Source organism: Falco cherrug, chromosome 5 (genome assembly GCF_023634085.1).
Source record: "Falco cherrug isolate bFalChe1 chromosome 5, bFalChe1.pri, whole genome shotgun sequence".
NCBI classification, from domain to species: domain Eukaryota; kingdom Metazoa; phylum Chordata; class Aves; order Falconiformes; family Falconidae; genus Falco; species Falco cherrug.
In genome coordinates this window covers 20,804,896-20,822,198 of record NC_073701.1, presented here as the reverse complement: position 1 = coordinate 20,822,198, position 17,303 = coordinate 20,804,896, and the positions used below count along the sequence as shown (strand labels likewise).

Here is a 17,303-nt window from a genome sequence, read left to right as displayed (position 1 = left end):
TGTCCATATGTCTCTAACAAACCAAAATCCCGGAGTGTTAGAGGCTGCATTTGCTACACAGAACTTATCCAGCTCCTATCGCCCGGTGTGGTGGAATAGGCTGAGGAAGAGAGAGCTGAAGCAGACAGCAGAGAAGTGCTGTCTCTCTGGAGCTGGAGGAACTGACTGCAAAAATAAACTCTGGTTTATTTTCCAGTTGACACCTAGAAAAACTTCAGAGTTCAGAACAGTGTTGTGTCTATCCACAAAAGAGAATATATACAATTTAAAGTTACTTCTCTTTCAAAAAAGCAAAAGTCTTCCATAAGAATGGATACTGTTTTTAGACAGCACTGAAATTCATAAAATAGCTGATGGATACAAAAAATAGAAAGACATTATTCCTAGATCTTTTACAGTATTGTTTTCCAAAGCAGAACTCTAAAAAAATTGATTAAAAGGGTAAAAAAAATTCTAGATTGTCTTGAAATTAGTTAATTAAAATGAAAGTTAGAGCAGCTGTGATTCTGAGAAAGAGATGTATGCTTTCCAGGCATGTTACGGGGAGGCTAGAAACGTTAAGCTTTTCTGAACACTTAGATACCTGGTTCTTACGCTATTTCATCTGAAAGTCAATATTAAATAGACAGGTTCTTGCTTACCTGAACAACTTGACAAAATACCTGCTCATGGGGCATATAAACATTTGTGCTGGTTCTACCTAGACAGCATTTCCCCTGCCCCGTAACGTTCAACAGCCAACTGTCTAGTTGTTGTAGAAGTATCATAGCTGTCATCACCTTCTCCTGTCAGCAGACGGTTGTGTTAAGATATCTTTTACTTGTACTATAGTTTCACTGTTTATTCATGATGGATAATACATGCATAAAACCATAAGCACTGATATCGTACTAAATTGTCTACCTACTGTCAATGTGAGAGAAGGAGGGAATGTAAGTAAAGTAAGGTCTTTCACAGATTTAGGTAGTAAGAAGAATTAATTGGAATCAAGATTACCTTTAAATGAAAGAAAAGTAGATTTGGTTTGGTCCTGTTTTGTTTTAAAAGATGAGTTTATGTCTCCTCAAGTACTCATTTCATGGCAGTAAATGGCTATAAATTGAAATACTTATATAAAAAGAACATAATAAAAGAATAAAGCACTTAAAAATACCAGTAGAAGTCACATGTATTTTAGATGTGGTGGGGAGAGGGAAAAAGAAAAGCAGGGCTTTTGTTTCCACGGGCCATTTACTTAGCCATGGTTGAAAATAATCTCTTTATTACTTCTTGTGGCTACAATTAAAGCCCCATTTCACTAAGATTATTGTTTGACCGACTCCATGGGGAGAGCAGTCCACATTGCATCACTGTTTGAAACTGAACGTGAATAATGTCATGGATAAGATATAAATTAATGACAGAATCCACCTTCAGCCTGCTGAAAATACCAAGTTGTGAAGCTTAACATTAAACAAACACTGTCATTTATGAAAAGGGATGTGTCATTATATAAACTTAAAAATGTAGCCGAATTAGTATCCTACCACAGGATTAAATTTCCGAACTCTAATAATTACATAGGAATAGCAAGCAGAAAGGCTACAGTTAATCAGGGAACATTTGTTACCCTCTCAGTGGCTGCCAAAACTGTTTCTGCCTATGGGTGCCATCTAATCTGTTTTCTTCTGACATGGGAAGATAAGTAGCAACTTTGAAGCAAAACAAGAGGGATTTACTGTAAAAATGAATATAGATATTTTGGTGGGGAAAGAAGTCCAAGTGAAATAGGAAGCTATTTCTGTCTGGTATTGAAGGAGAAACCTGGATTTCTTGTGCAATTTTCACAGATAGGTGATGATTTACGTCAAGATATGCTGGTTCTGCAAATCATTCGAGTGATGGACAGCATTTGGCTCCAAGAGGGACTGGATATGCAGATGATCATTTATAAGTGTTTATCTACAGGAAAAGGCCAAGGTCAGTTTTAGATTATAAAAGTTACCTGTATTACATTATTCATATTTCATGTAAACAGCACTATGCAAAAATCCTCCCTTTAACTTTTAGTTTCATGGGTGTCTTATCAATTATCCCCCTTACAGAAAAAAGAAAGGCTCAGCTTCTCAATTACTCAAGCCCTTAATTGCATGCTTGTCTACTTTTGAATTTTCATTTTATTTATTCATCCTGCTTCTTCAGAAGAACTACAACCAAACTCATTGAATTTTGTAGTAATTTAGGTTAGACTTCTCCAAAAGTCTCAATACCATCAGCTTGTACCATATTCTTAAAAGTAACTTCACACATCAGGAGGACTTTGGGGAAAATTAGCCAGAACTAGTAGTTTTAATCCAGTGGGATCCTGCCTAGATGCTTGAGTGAACCTAGATACATGTAGCTACAGAAAGTACCTATAGACAAGTGATGACAGCTTCACAGGGTTGATTTTGAAATATTATTCATGCAATTTATGCTGCTTAGGGCAGGCCTGACTCATCTGAAAGCTTTATTTCTTTCTTTTATGGTTGTTATAGCAGAGCTGTAACAGGGTTACCAATTGCTTGCTGAAGAAATTTACTGACAGCAATAAGCTTACTATTTTTCACTGACTCTCCAAATCTTTTACTGAAAATAATCCTTGCACAAATAGAAGACTGATGTATGCAGATTACCTGCTGTACAAAATCTACTAAAATAAAAAGAATTTTAAAAATCATTGCTTTCTGAGCCACAAAGAGAAAATTGGAGGGGATGAATGATCTGAAGGAACTAGGAGAATGTATAGATGAGTTCATGCACATGGCAGATGGTTAAGGTGACCTAAAAAAGACTCCTCCCTTCTTTGTGCAGATGGGAGTCAAAGCTTGAAGGCTTCTTCTTCAAAGGCAAATAATACAAGAATATTGTTTCTGAACATAATATTATAGTCTCTCTTATACACTAACAATTGTATTTTTGCCAAGAAAGATACATGGACTGTCTGCAAATAATATTCTTTTCCTGACAGTCTCTTCCTTTTAGCACTATAGCAGCAGAAAACCTTTTCGTGTCTGAGATTTTCCACACAACATCTTTCCTTATGTGCTACAAAAGTGTTACTATAATTGATTTACAAGTAATGATTAAGGATAAAAGGACCAAGTGACGTGCCTGTGGCCATACAGGATGTGTGCTTAAGTAGACTTGTATACCCAGGTCTTCCAAGTCCTAGGCTAATGATTTGCTCCATGGGCCACCTTTTCCACACAAGGGAGATAGGAGATGATAATTTCATAGTCATGGGGACATGGAAATCACTTTTCACAGAAATGTGAAAAGCAGGAAAAGAACTGGTAGGATGCCACTTTCCAGGCATGGTATAGCAGAGGAGCCTGTCACCAAGTAAAATTGTTCGAGGCAGTACTTCCTCTAATGCAGAGTTGTGGGATGACGTGCTGTGGGACCACACATGGTGGAAGAGACAGAAGGCAAGCCAGGTCTCAGTTCCAAAAAAGGAATTAAGTGCATGCAGTAGAGATAGAGGATTCAAGTGAAGCATTGCAAAATGCTTGGCTTCTCTCTGCGCTTCAAAGTCCCAGTTTATGTCATATTGGATCAGACTAATTTCTGCAGTATCTAGTATCCTTTCTCCCAGCTGTGATCAGCATCACATACTGCAGAAAAAAATTGTGTAGCATTCTAGACAGGAAACATATAAATACCTTTATATTTCATAGTAAATATCTGATCCTATTTTTTATAGATTTTTGTTGGTTTTGTACATATTCTACTCACTTTTAAATCTCATTAAACTGTTGGCCTTGTTGGTACCTTGTGGCAGATACATCCACAATATTGTTATTGGTGTGTTTATCATTTGCAGAACAGCCACTTTTTACTAAGTGCCCTTTGGTTTTTGTTTCCAAAGAGAGAGAGAAAAACAATCATAATCTATATTTTCTATTGTGTTCATTATTTTACCAGCTTTTAAGCATGTATTTTTTCTGCATGGAGTGATCCAACAACAGGCAATATGCATTGACAGTCTTCATACCTTTTTAAAGATTAAGGTTTTTCATGTGAACTCTTTTCTGTTTGATTAGGATTGGTACAGATGGTGCCAGATGCTACCACACTGGCGAAGATCCACAGGGAGTCTGGACTGATAGGACCATTTAAAGAAAACACAATTAAAAAATGGTTCCGTCATCACCATCCTCTGGAATCAAGTTACCAAGAGGTAACATCATAAAGAAGCTTATTATACATTTCAGATTTTACTATTGGGAAAAAAGAAACCAAACAGCAGTAGACAGCAAAAACAAATGACTCAGACACAAGACAAACAAGTCATATGCATAGAACCCAGGGAATTATCTTAAATGCCACTCTCTTTCTAAGGAGATATTGCTTTTGACCAGGTTTTTTGATAATACATTTTCTATAAAAATGTGTCATAGAGATATTCTGAAATTTACTAGTAAAGTGAAGAGAAGATGAAGTAGAAATTAAGTATTGAACTTAAAAGAATATTATTTTTTAGGCCAGCTCTCTAAATACGTTTATATGAACCATGCAAAGTCTCAGTGGATTTCCTGGATTTGGAAATTACTATGTCAGTAACCCACAGTTTTAGAAAGCTGTTTTATCAAAACTACCTAGTCATATGATACAGAAGATCATGCTTTTCGTATCACATCATGTAATGCATCTGATTTTATGAAACTAGATATGATAATGAGCAAAAAAAATAATTGGAATTTCTATTTATGGAAGAAGAGGTTTCCCAAGGAACTTCTTCTGTTAATTCTTTGTTGACTGAGAATGTTCTGAAGCCCATGAAAAACATTTTAATGTGTTTGTTGCTGGGACAATTTTTAGAACCCTACTCTGTGCCCACATTAAATTAGTAGCCAAAATTTTAAATTGAAATGGGAGGTTGGAGTGTTTACCACTCTGAATATGAAGTCATTTTAAAGTTTATTAATAGATGTATAGCATAAATATGTTTCATAAACTTAAATAACTCTGAAATTATTCCATAGGCATTTGTTCATCCACATTTTCAGTAAGATAATTTGAATTCCTAATATATCATCTCGATTCAGTTAAAAAGGAACGATCTCTGTAGAATTTATTTTTTTTTTTTACAAGTTTGTATGTTTACAGTGCTATGGTAGAAGTGCAGCCAATTTTCAATGGAGAAGTGAGATACTATTAGCTACTGATTGAAAACCAGATTTCTTGCTGCTGCTGCAGTTTGTAAAAATTACCACTAAAATGGAATATTCTAAACCAAATTTCTACCCATTTTCTTTCAATTTTTTAAACATCTAAAATGCAGTCAGATGTGATTGCATAGGACATACATAAAATTACTACTATGCCTTCACTTTGCACTTGCTGGTGAACAAACCTTTCTCTTTTCTTACTCAATAATTTTTACTTGTACAATACTGTAGCTAAGGTGCTTAAAAAAGTAATGCAGAATAAGTTTTAATATCCTCATTTTATGGTTGGGTGCACAAAATCACAGAAAGCTTAGGTGTTTTATCCAAGGTCATCAGAGTGAGTAAGTAGTACAGTTAGACATAAAATTCAGTCAACTCTTGTGCCATGCCCTAAGCATTCCACAGTGCTGTCATCTGTATAAGCCATTGCAGGTGGTACCTTGCATGTACAGAGAAATCCTGAGTGCCTAAATAGTGATTTACCTTGGCTAATGCAAGTTTTGTCCAAAACCACGAAGTTCACAAATCAGGATTGTTTGGGTTTCTATATAAATTTATTACATTGTGATTTAGATTTACAGGATGTTAAGACTTCTGAATAAGAACTGCATTTTCAGTTCTTAAACTGTAGTAGGTAAGATTTTTAAAAGACAAAAGCTATTCCATCTACTCTGGGGTAGAAGGGTGATAATCACTTGTATCAGGAACCTCTCCTCTGGAAAAGGACACTTAATACGTGTGGTGTGAAAGAGGCTGGGTAGATGGTTCTGCTAAGAAGTCACAGCTGTTAAATACTTCCCACTGGAGTTAGCAGAAAACTCGTAATCTGCTACCGGTGTCTGGCAAGCAAATCATTAGCCTGTACGTATTCCTACACCTGCCATGGGCACATTTCTGGCAAGGAGCAATGCCACAATGTAACATTGCAAAGAGATTAATGAGATAGCTCTGAATGAGCCAGTCTACTTACACAAAGCAGACTAACCATGAAAGTACAGGTCTCCGCCATGTAAAAGAGCACCAGAGAAGTAGGTTGTATTAAACATGACTGCTACATGTTTTTAATCATTCTCTTGGGTCTCTCCACATGACACTAGGTTTGATCCCATAGTCTATTCAGATTCACACATGCTATGAGAAGAAAATGATTTAGCCTTTCTTTGTTGCAGTTCTATTCTGTAAAATGGGGTTTAATTCTTTGGGTTGGAATATTGTGAAAGTGGATTAATTAGGATTTGAGAAGGGCAATTGAGTTCTGGAGGGAGAAAGACCCATGCAGGTACAGAACAGTACAGTGGGTGTAAAGTAACCTACTTTCTTTACAAAAGAAATGGTTAAATTTGTGGATTTCCAACTAATTTTTAAAAAAAAAAAGTTTTTACAATATACTTGCAGGCAGTTGAACAGAAAATGTCAGCTTCCTGCCAAGAGGCTTGATTTTCGTAGGTACATTTCACTTCCAAAGTTTTCCACAGAATTCCAAGTACCCAGAAAACACAAGAGGAACCTCATGAATAAAATTGTTCTTGCATTGTAACTTTGAAATCTGTGTATTACCTGTTTAAGTACCATTCCTGCTAACACCTGGCTGTTAAAATTTTAGCAACATGCATAGCATTTGTAGAAATACAATTTCTGGTTTTCTTGTTAGCATCACAAACAAATACATCTGTATATTTCCAGTAAGTGTTTTTGTTTTACTAACTAGGCAATAAGGAACTTCTTTTATTCCTGCGCCGGCTGGTGTGTTGTTACCTTCATTCTGGGAGTCTGTGATCGACACAGTGACAACATAATGTTGACAAATGCTGGACACATGTTCCACATAGATTTTGGAAGATTTTTAGGCCATGCGCAGACATTTGGAAGCATAAGAAGGTTAGTATTTATAGTAACGCACATAGTAAACTTTAAAACAATGTTCTGAAATTTCACATCTTAATCAGCTCCCATGAAAAAAAATACAAATGAGATTATGCTTTTTCTTATTTCTGAATTTTCCAAAACAACATATGTTTGTTGTTTACAAAACCTCTAAGAAATTATATGAATGACCGGAAAAGGAATTAAAAGATTTTGAGGATCCCCTTTCAGTCTGGAAAAAAAAATATAATCTAAACCTTTGTCTGGGTAGAGATTTGAATAATGTAGTTCAGTAGTGACCAGGATAGTAGACTGAACTCTGCCAAAAGAATTCTGATGTCCATTATCTTTTTCTGCAGAGTGTTCCTGCAATGGATCCAAACCCACAGATATATCTAATTGACCACTTTCTTCCCATATTCAGAGAAGAAACCAAATTTTCCAAATAGACGTGGTGAATAAATACATTATGCCACTGTGGGTAAAACTGCAAGCTTTTTCATTATCTTTTTAAGTTTTATATCTAACCACACTGAGATCAGGGGCTATTTTGCAAATATCTGATTTTACATAAACAAGACTGTGATATCAATCTGCGATGCAACTGTCCCATGATAAATATAAATAAAATAATGTGATCATGTATTCGAGTTACTAATGTGAAGCTACTATGGAGGGATGAATTGGGATGGAATAAAAATAGATAGGATAATGCCAGTATGTGCAAAAGTGCAAAGGGCTAAAAAGCTGTTACATCAGAGTAGGGAATGGATAAATGAGCCCTAATACTGACCAGATGGGGGGAGGGGGGCTGTCTTTCCTCCATGTTTCCTGATAATTTCCAGAACTAGTCCAAGAATTAAGTTTGAGCTAATTGTTCCTTTCTTTTTCTTTTTTTTTTTTTTTTTCTCTTTTTCTTTTTTTAGCTGGCCCTTGACAATTCTAGGCTATCACAGTGTGTTAGACAGAAATAACAGCATGGGAGTATTGATATGAGGGAAGCTGATAGGGATAATAAGTACTTCTAAGCCAGGCAGTCAAAAGATTTAGTTGCAGTGCTCAGAATTATCGTCAATCATTCAAGATATGCTCCCTTAATCCTACTTATTTGCTGTGGAAAGAATAAAGCAGAACAGAGTAATAAAAAAAGATACTCATGCGCACTCTGTGTCAAGAGTTGCATCTCTCATTCCAGCAAACCTTCTTTTGGAGCCTAACAGGAATTTCCTCAAGCAGCAATTTTACATGAGCAAAGAATTATCTTGTTAGAGTGAACATTAAGATGAAGCAAATATAGAGGGGGACACAACAACCAAATTTTAACAGAAATCATGTCATAGCAATAATAAAAATGGATGTTAATTTTACTGTTTTACAGCTCAGTCATACTACATGTTCTTATTAAGTCTATAAAAATGACTTTAAACACAGTCACTTCCGTAAGCAGCAACCATTTTTTCCTGTTTCTCCTTGCAGTATATTGCTTTTAAACTATGGGATGAAAGAATACAGTTTAGGACCTCCGTTCCTGGAGTGCACTACGGTTCCTTAGTAAAACTAGGACTCACACTTAACAGCACATTATGAACATCATGGGATAATGGTAGTTTTTCTCATACCTACATGCAACTGAACTACAGGTCATGTAGTCATTAATGTGTAGTCATGTAGAGCTGTGTGCACCTTCATGAAATGCAGCATATTATTTATAACACAGGAACACAGGGATGTCACATTTCTATATCCCATAAATGTCAAGCTCTCTCAAAATTTGAAACCCTCAGTGCTATTTGTATCTGCTCATTCTCACAAGGTTATTCTGAGATAGGTTTAGCCTCTGGTTTCTTAAACAGCTTTTTAGATTAGATTTTTATTTGAGTTCTTATTAAATTTTTATTTGCATTTTTTCACCCCCCAAAATACCATGCCCTTAAAATAATATTGATGAAACAGCAGCATAATGCTTTCACATCTTTAGAATTATTAGTGCTGACCCTTGGGCGTTTGTACAGTTGATACTATATGTATACTTATGAAGTTCTATAGGTGACTTTAGAGAATGAAAAACATCCAATACAAATCCCTATACATGCAACTGGTCTTTACACACATCACACAAACTTTGTGGGATTTTTTGTAAAATGAAATCTATGTAAATGAGTGAAGGCTTATAGAAAAGGAGTCTCTGTCTGAACTGTTTAAAATGGTCTTTCCTTTCAGAATTTAGTAAGCTGCTTGCCACAGCTGTCCATTTTCTGTTCTTAGGGAGCACTTTTTGCGCTTACCAAACTCTTACTCCTCATAAAGCTTCATGAGGATGACTTCTCTGCAGTATTCTGCATATGGAGCAATTCTTCTGATGTAAGTAAAGTGAAAGGCATACATGGCAGCTTTGAGAATTGCACGCTGTCATGCATGGGCAGCAGTTCTTTCTATCAAATCCAATATGAGTCTTCAGAGAACACTCTGAAGCTGATCTGATTCATGCAGTCATGCTCACTTTTGCATTCACAATTGTATAACACCCCAACAAGGGATTAGTTAACTTTTCTAATTCCTGTCCTCATCTTTAAATAATGTTCAATAAATCTGCTCAGTTTTGAGTCCGAGACACAAGCCACTAGCTCAGCTCTTACTGGTTTAAGAGGGAAGAGGAATGGGGAACTTTTTGTCTTTTCCAGTTGCATGTACCTTCACAGTTCAGCAAATATGTTAAACAGTACTAATAACCAGCTTGATTTGTGTCTAGGAACTAATCTTTATGAAGAATTGTTGGAGGGAGACATATGATGTATCTTACCAATAACATAATGACAGAGCTTGGCAGCAGAATTATTTACAAAGTCCCACAGGGAACTTTCCTACTGAACCATGAGATTTCTTTTTTTATTATTATTTTTTTATTTTTTTTATGATGCTCAAAGATGTATTTTGTACTAATAAAATATTTTTTTTCATTCTCTAATCCAGCCACCATATTTGACCCTACATTCCCCTAAAGCAGTGAATTCTGCAATTATATTTCAAACTGCATGAAGAAGCATTTCTTGTTTAATTTCATATAACCATCCTATTCTTTATCTACTGAATATTCTGTGGCAATCAGCTGGAGACCCACTCCAGTTTAAATCGGTGCATTATTATCCAGATAATCAGACAGGACTAGGTCAGTCATCAAATGATATGAAAGAAGGTGTCTGACTCATGATTGTACCTGACATGCTTTCTTTGCTTTGGTTTTCTTTTCTGACCAGTTCCTTTTGAACATTTCTTCTTGGGTCAATTAAGGAATATGAGATTTATTTGAATCCGGTGCTAACTGAACTAATCCTAACTTCAGCAGTCTCATCCTTTGCACTACCAGTCACTTCCAGCACTGTTGTCTATATTTTTTTGGTCAACGATGTGTAGTCTGAAACCTGATGGCAAGATACGGAGTAGTCCAGCTCATGGCACACTGTAATTCACCTTATGATAACATAGGTGTCCATCTTTTATGTTAAATACCCAGTCATCCTGATTATTTCAAACACTTACTGGCCTTTCTTTTCCCTGATCTGAATCACAGAGAGCCTCTTGTCTCTTTGCCAAACTAATCCTGTGTTTTATCATGCTTTTCCCAGAAGTTAAATCTGCTAAGCTGGTTTTCTTCTACAAAGTTAATTACTAGAGGCAGCCTAACTATTCCATTGGGAAATTCCAGTTTTTTGAAGGAAGTTTCAAAAATATGGGAAAACTATGTTTCCCACATTTTCTTCATATGTCACTGTGTTCCTATACCAAAAAGCACTTAACAAGTTCTGAACATGTAGAAAAGTATACCTCTTCATGTTTTAAAAGTAGCACATTTCACTTTTTAGTGTTAGTAACCTAAAATGAGTGTTACTGTCTCACTGGAACTGTTCATTTGGGGAAAAAAAAAAAACCAACCCAACAACATTAATTTCAGGTATTTCTTTCTAAACCGGAAAAGCTGGCATACAGACAGGGAAAAATAAGTTGTATCTGCATTCTTTGACTATAATGTATCTACATGTGTTCCATCTTTTTCCTGAAAATAGGAAAAAGTGGGGAATAAGAAAGATAGGAATTCGAGAATTTCCCATTTTAATTTTTTCTTTTTGCCCTTTTAAAATTTTATTTAAAATCTTTATCAAAGGAAGAGTCTAAAACTTGAAATTAAAAACTTAAAGTATAATTACTTCTAATTTTCAAAATTTGTGCATGAAAACTGTTGGACTAAGTGTATTACCTGCTGAAATATTTCATTAGGAATTTTCAATATACCTATTTATTAATTAATTTTCTGCAGTTTAAATTTATTTTTTCTGACATGATTGCTCTGGAGTTATTCGTTTACGTGAACAGGTAACTCCTAATTCCTTGCCACAATCCACTTTCAGAACTTCCTGTATACCACCCTCCAAAAAATCTCTGATTGAATCCTGGAAAGATTTAATTTCATGATTTAAAGCATCTTAGTAGCCCTAATGTTCTTGAGAAGATTATACAGACGTTTAAAGATAGTCGTGCACGTAAGTCTTCGCATAAAGACTGAAAGGTGTAATATGCATGAAGACCTAAAAGTGAAAGTGTTACCTCCAAGGTGACAAGGGGTTTGAATTTTTGAGGCAACAGGTCCGTCACTTCTAAAAGTGTCTCATATTGCCCTAAATTAAACACCGTAAGCCAAGTTGAGTCTAAGAACGTATGAGCATCACAGTTGAGTTGTGAGCTTGAGGTGCACTTCTGTTATCTTTGCCTTGAGGAGTAGGTGTTTATTGTTGCAGTTTTGATGCTTTCTCTAATTACTGAGCATGGACAGTAGTTTGCCCTTTATCATTGATTATTTATTTTCAGTACTAGCCTCTTGTGGAGGGCATTCAGCTAAAGCTTTTTGGAAATCGGAGTGAATTATGTTCACTGTCCACTTTGGATCCTTACTTTTTTTGGTTATCCTTTTCAAAGTACCCAGACAGTTAAGAGAGGCAATGTTTTTCCCATACAGTGACTATATGGATTTGACCCCATCCAGTTTTGTTCATCCAAGTGCATTGTTCTACTGAACTGAGTTCCCTGGAATCCAGTTCTCATCTGGCACAACTCTCAGTAGCCTTCTTGGCTTTTCAAACATGGCATAAACTGCTTTCGTATCTTCAGGAACAGCTGCTTTTTTGAAGGAGTTATGTATTCATGTTAATCATCTGGGCTAGAGAAATTGTTTGATGCCTTCAGAGCCACCAGTAGAACTCCCACCACTTTGGGAGATTTACTGCACAGGAGTTATTTAAATTACTCCCTATCAACTTCCTGCTTCAGAGAATGCTTCCTGCCCTCTCCCCTTCCCTCCTTCTCTTTCTATTAGTCGCCCCATGACTTTTTGTAGAATGTGACTCTAGCAATAGGAAGTTTAGCAATAAAACAGAAATAAAAGGGGGAAAAGACATCGTGTTCACTGTCCATTTTGATTATAAGATTTCATTTGTTGTCCTTTTAAAAGTATAACTGTTTACAGACGTATTTTTTTTTATTTATATTTTTTTCCTGCTCCCATCAGAAACATTTTATTGTATCATCTCTTTCTCCAAAAGCTTTCTATACACACCTTTTTATGTTCAGGGGGAGCTGTTCTAACACACAGCCAAGTATACATCAAGCACTTTTAAATTAATCTCTGTTGCTTGTTCTTGGTATCTTTTCCTGCTTGTTCTGCACACTATGCCTTTATCCTTCATCCATAACTGGAAAGCAGACTGATATGTTTAATTCATGTGGGATTTCATCCCCTGCCCTAAGAATTTCTCTGCAGTACAATTTATTCATCATTGGTTTATTTCTCTATTTTGCCTGATGATATACAAATCTCCTGCAACTATTACTGTGGGTTTTTTTTTTCCAAATAGCCATCTCATACTGAAAAGATCTGTTAGCTGAATATTCAATAGGCAGGGGATATAACTTCACTCAGTCTGTTTATTTTAAGGCAACTTTTAGGTCTGAGTTTTAAAATCTTTTCACTGCTGAGGGTCAGTCAGAACACAAAAGCCAGTTGTCTGACATTTTCTGTTAACAAGAGGAATTGCTCTAATCTCCTTGTGAATTAACTCTCAAGTGTTTTATCAATAGGGTTAGTAATAAACTTGTAACAAACCTGGAAGATTTGGTAGTCTTTGAAAACGGTATAAAGCATCAGGAATGAAGTATTAAACGTGAAATATATAAAGGATTTAAATCCACCTTAACATTGTTATGCACTCTGATTGCTGGTGACTGAGTGCAGGCTGCTTTATATGTGTCTGTCTGAATAGGGGATCCTAACTCAGCTGAGAAGGTGCCTGAGCTGGACACAGCAGTGTTTTTTAACCACTCAATATGAGATACACATGGCTGCAAGAGGCCAATGTTTGAAACTGTTGAAGACATGTATGTTCTCAAAGCAGAGTACCTCTTTTTTCAGGGAGGACTTTTTTGGGACTCTTCCAAAATATACAGTCAGCTGACTGTACAAAATGGTGACATTTTGTGACATAAGTGAATAAATTCTGTGGTCAGTCTGCAGAATAACTAGTGAGTGCAACCAGAGTGAAAATCATCAAGAGATGCCTTGAACTAGTTTCTGCTTTCCCATCACAAGTCTTGCCAATTTTCCTGTTACAAGGTAAGGTTCCAAATGAATCCCTGTGGCCATACATGCTGCAAATACTAGATCTACACTAAGAACTGTAACCACGACTACCTTCTGCTTTCAACATCTGTGTTAGCGATAGTGTCACTTAGCATAGTAATACTATGTGACCAAATGTGATCAAATCTCCATGATTGACAAACTCACTGACCTCAGTTGGCCCATAATGAAAGGGATTTTAGATAAGTCACATTTTGCACTTTGTACAGACAAAGGGGCACAAATAAATAGTTACTACGGCTCACTTTACATAGGGAAACTAGATGTTCACAGAATGATGATGAATCAGAGCCCCTAACTTAGGTGAGGATTATAGCTTGTTTTCTACCGCATCCATTAAACATGATTAAATCTCGATGAAACTAATTCAATTGCCGACAAAACCCGATAAATCTTTCAGAATAGTCCAGTTCAATATGTGAAATATTTCTTTTACTACTGATCGAAATACAGGTATGTCCAACACATGGTTTTACTGGAAAGCTAACATTAAGGCTCTGATAGCAAGAAATAATGATAATAGCAAAGTTGATATACACATACACTAAATTAATGAATAAATAAGACCATAATGGTTTAAGAACTGTCCTTGGTCACCTAAGCAATTCAGGACATTCTTTCTAGCTTGATGTTTCTGCCTCTAAAGATAGATGTTAATATAAAAATAGTGTGCATGTTTTGATTGTCCAGACCATGTAGTTTACCTAAGCCAGGGATGCTCAGGGCATTCAAGAATCTTACTGTGTAAGTATTAAGGGGATAAGGTCAACAGACCAGTTTACCCAGGGCTATGTTCAGCTGAATCTTAAAAACCACACAGGATAACCTCTCCAGGCAACCTGTTTCAATATTTAATTGTCCTCATAGTGGAGGGGTTTTTCTTACGACCACTCAGAATGTCATCTGTTTCAATTTTCTCTCTTATTCTTGCCTGGATTCATCTGTCTCATAACCTCCTATAGCTACTGGAAAACGGCTATTTTATCTTCTGAAAACCTTCTCATCTCCTGGGTAAACAAGCCCACTTTCCTCAGCCTCTCCTCATAGGCAAGTGCTCTAGCCCCCAAACATCTTGGTGGTCTTCTGTGGCCCTTCCTTCAGTGTAGTGACACGTTTCTTGTCTGGTCAGGGTATGGACTAACAAGTGCTAAATAAAGGGCATCTACTGCCTGCTCTCCCATGAATTTGGCCCAGGATGCTGTTAGTCATCGTCACTTGCAGGGCTCATATTTGGCCCACCACTGGCTCATGCTTAGTTCACTGCCCACCACCTGGGGGGCCTCGTCAGTGAAGACTGAGGCAAAGGTGGCAAGGAGCACAGCCTTGTCTGTGCTCCCATGTCACCAAATTACCAACCGGCATCAGGTACATATTTTCTTTATTAGTTCTTTTACTAAATGTTCACCACCAGTTTTAACTCCAGTTGAACTTTGGCATTCCTAACTCCGTTACTGCATACCCAGGCAGAGTTTGTGTACTTCTCTTTCGTAGCTAGTCCTTGCACTTCAAATATTTGTCCTTTTTGCCTTGAAGCTTAGTCACGAGTTCCCTGTTTGGGCAACTCTCCATCTGTCTGTAACTAGAAATAAAAGCTATTAAAAATACAATTGAGAGTAAATCCCTCAGGATAAATAAATTCTAGTTTTTTAGAAAGCTGTTCCAAATTTTCTAATTCACTTTTCTACTCTTTTTTATAGCATTGTAATTACTATTTGGCAATTGAGATTTAGACTGTCATTTTATTTAGATGTGGATGGATATGCATCATGTCTGGGTGATTTAAGGAATAGTCTCAGCAAGAGGCTGTTTACACTTATCAGGAGCAGACATGTACCTGTGGAAGTGTTAGCAAGGTTTCCTCACTACAAGAAATAGAAAAAGAAAAGTTTTCTAACCAAATCTGAACATAGATTTGCAATACAAGCCAGCGAAATTGCAAGTGTTAGCAACTGTCATTGAAGTCAAAGGGAAAACTGCCATCAAGACCAGCAAGTTAAGTATTTATACTTTATAGAAAGCTCAGAACTACTGCTCTATTATGTGGTCACTTAAAATATTTTTACATCATTTAGATTCTATGCTTTCAAATTCTATGCTTGGAGTAGAGAAGAGATTGTCATCTGCTATAACAGTGAACAGAAGATTAATAAGCACTGAAGAGCTCTCCTGGAGCGTTCACCTTTCTTGAGTGGTTATTTTTTCCAGGAGAGGATCATTTTGTGAAATAGAGGAGAAAGAACAGATACCATATAACTTGCTGTAAGTTAAAACAGCCTTACTAGAGCTCCTGTAACTTTCACAAATGACATTATCATTAAGTTAAGGAGGCACTGCCTAGATAAAACCATTCATTACAGCGCAGAACTGCTTTAACAACCATTCATGGAAAGTACCTCCCTGTCTTTCAGTACCAAGATGGAAGGGTACACCAAGTGGAATACCATAAGGTTTGTGATGTGACCGACACCTTTCAATATTTTCATTAGTAACCAGTATGATGGGATAGAGAATATATTTGTTCATTTTTTAGTAGAGGTCTATTGTAAGAGGGTTTGACTGTAATGAAAGTTGGGATTAGCAGTGACAGGTATTTTTTCAGAAAGGGATCTGAGAGTTATGCTACAGACAAGTTGAATATGAGTTTATGATAATGTATTGAATTCGAAAGCGTGAAATGTGAAGTAATCCTTTTTCTTCACATGAAAGTAGTAAAACTACAGCTGGAATATTTTAAAAAATTTACTTTTAGAATTATGTGGATAAGGAGTCCAGAGAAATTACATGGAGTCCAGAGAAAAGCAATTAAAATTATCAGACATCAGGAAAACAGGATATATGAAAAAAGGTTGAAACAATTGTCTACAGAAGATTGAAGAAATAATAAGTCTGCAGATACATTAGAGGCTTCTGTAAAGAAGATGGGATCTTCATGTTCCCTTAGGAAAGAACAAGAATTAATAGGACGAAAGCACAGCGAGGTTAGATTAGGCATCAAGGAAAAAAAAAAAACTCTGTGCGGGGAGATACTGGAACAGAAATTTGATAGGGAGGCTGGAGAAGAACTCTATCACTAAAAATCTCTGGGAACAGGCTAAATAAGCATCTCACAAGCATGTTTATGATTGATTTTGTCCTGGTAAGCAGGAAGATGGTGTATCTCTTGTGGTGCCCTTTGCAGACATATTGTTTTATGGCTTTTTATGTACTTGCTTGAGACAAATTGTATTGTGCAGTTGTTCACTGTTTCATTCTTTCATACATGAAAGGAATACACTTGCTCATGGTTTTTTTTTTGTCTGTGTCTATAAATTTATGTGATGATGTTGATTAGATATTTTCACTTGGCTTAGAGGAATAAGCATTCATGTTCATTTATTTTATGTCTGTGTTCTACAATAAGCTTTTGTCTTTTGCTGCAGAGCAGAGGATGTCAGCATTCAAACACTCCCTAAAAGCTTTTCCTATTTTACTGGATACATCTAAATTCCACATAGTCACGCTGAATACTATCGTCACTCTTGACTCTGCTGAAATGATTTTAAAGGAGTCAGGGAATATATGGT

At 36.3% G+C, this 17,303-nt stretch overlaps 1 protein-coding gene across 1 annotated transcript in view; it reads left to right on the top strand.

Annotated features, from left to right (window-relative positions):
• Nucleotides 1-17,303, top strand: part of PIK3C2G (phosphatidylinositol-4-phosphate 3-kinase catalytic subunit type 2 gamma) — a 208,241-nt gene that overhangs the window by 129,434 nt on the left and 61,504 nt on the right. Inside the window, exons 22-24 of the mRNA XM_027807693.2 lie at nt 1,830-1,959; nt 4,065-4,201; nt 6,901-7,070. Of these exons, the coding sequence (XP_027663494.2) occupies nt 1,830-1,959; nt 4,065-4,201; nt 6,901-7,070 (437 nt within the window). The remainder of the gene's footprint in view (nt 1-1,829; nt 1,960-4,064; nt 4,202-6,900; nt 7,071-17,303) is intronic.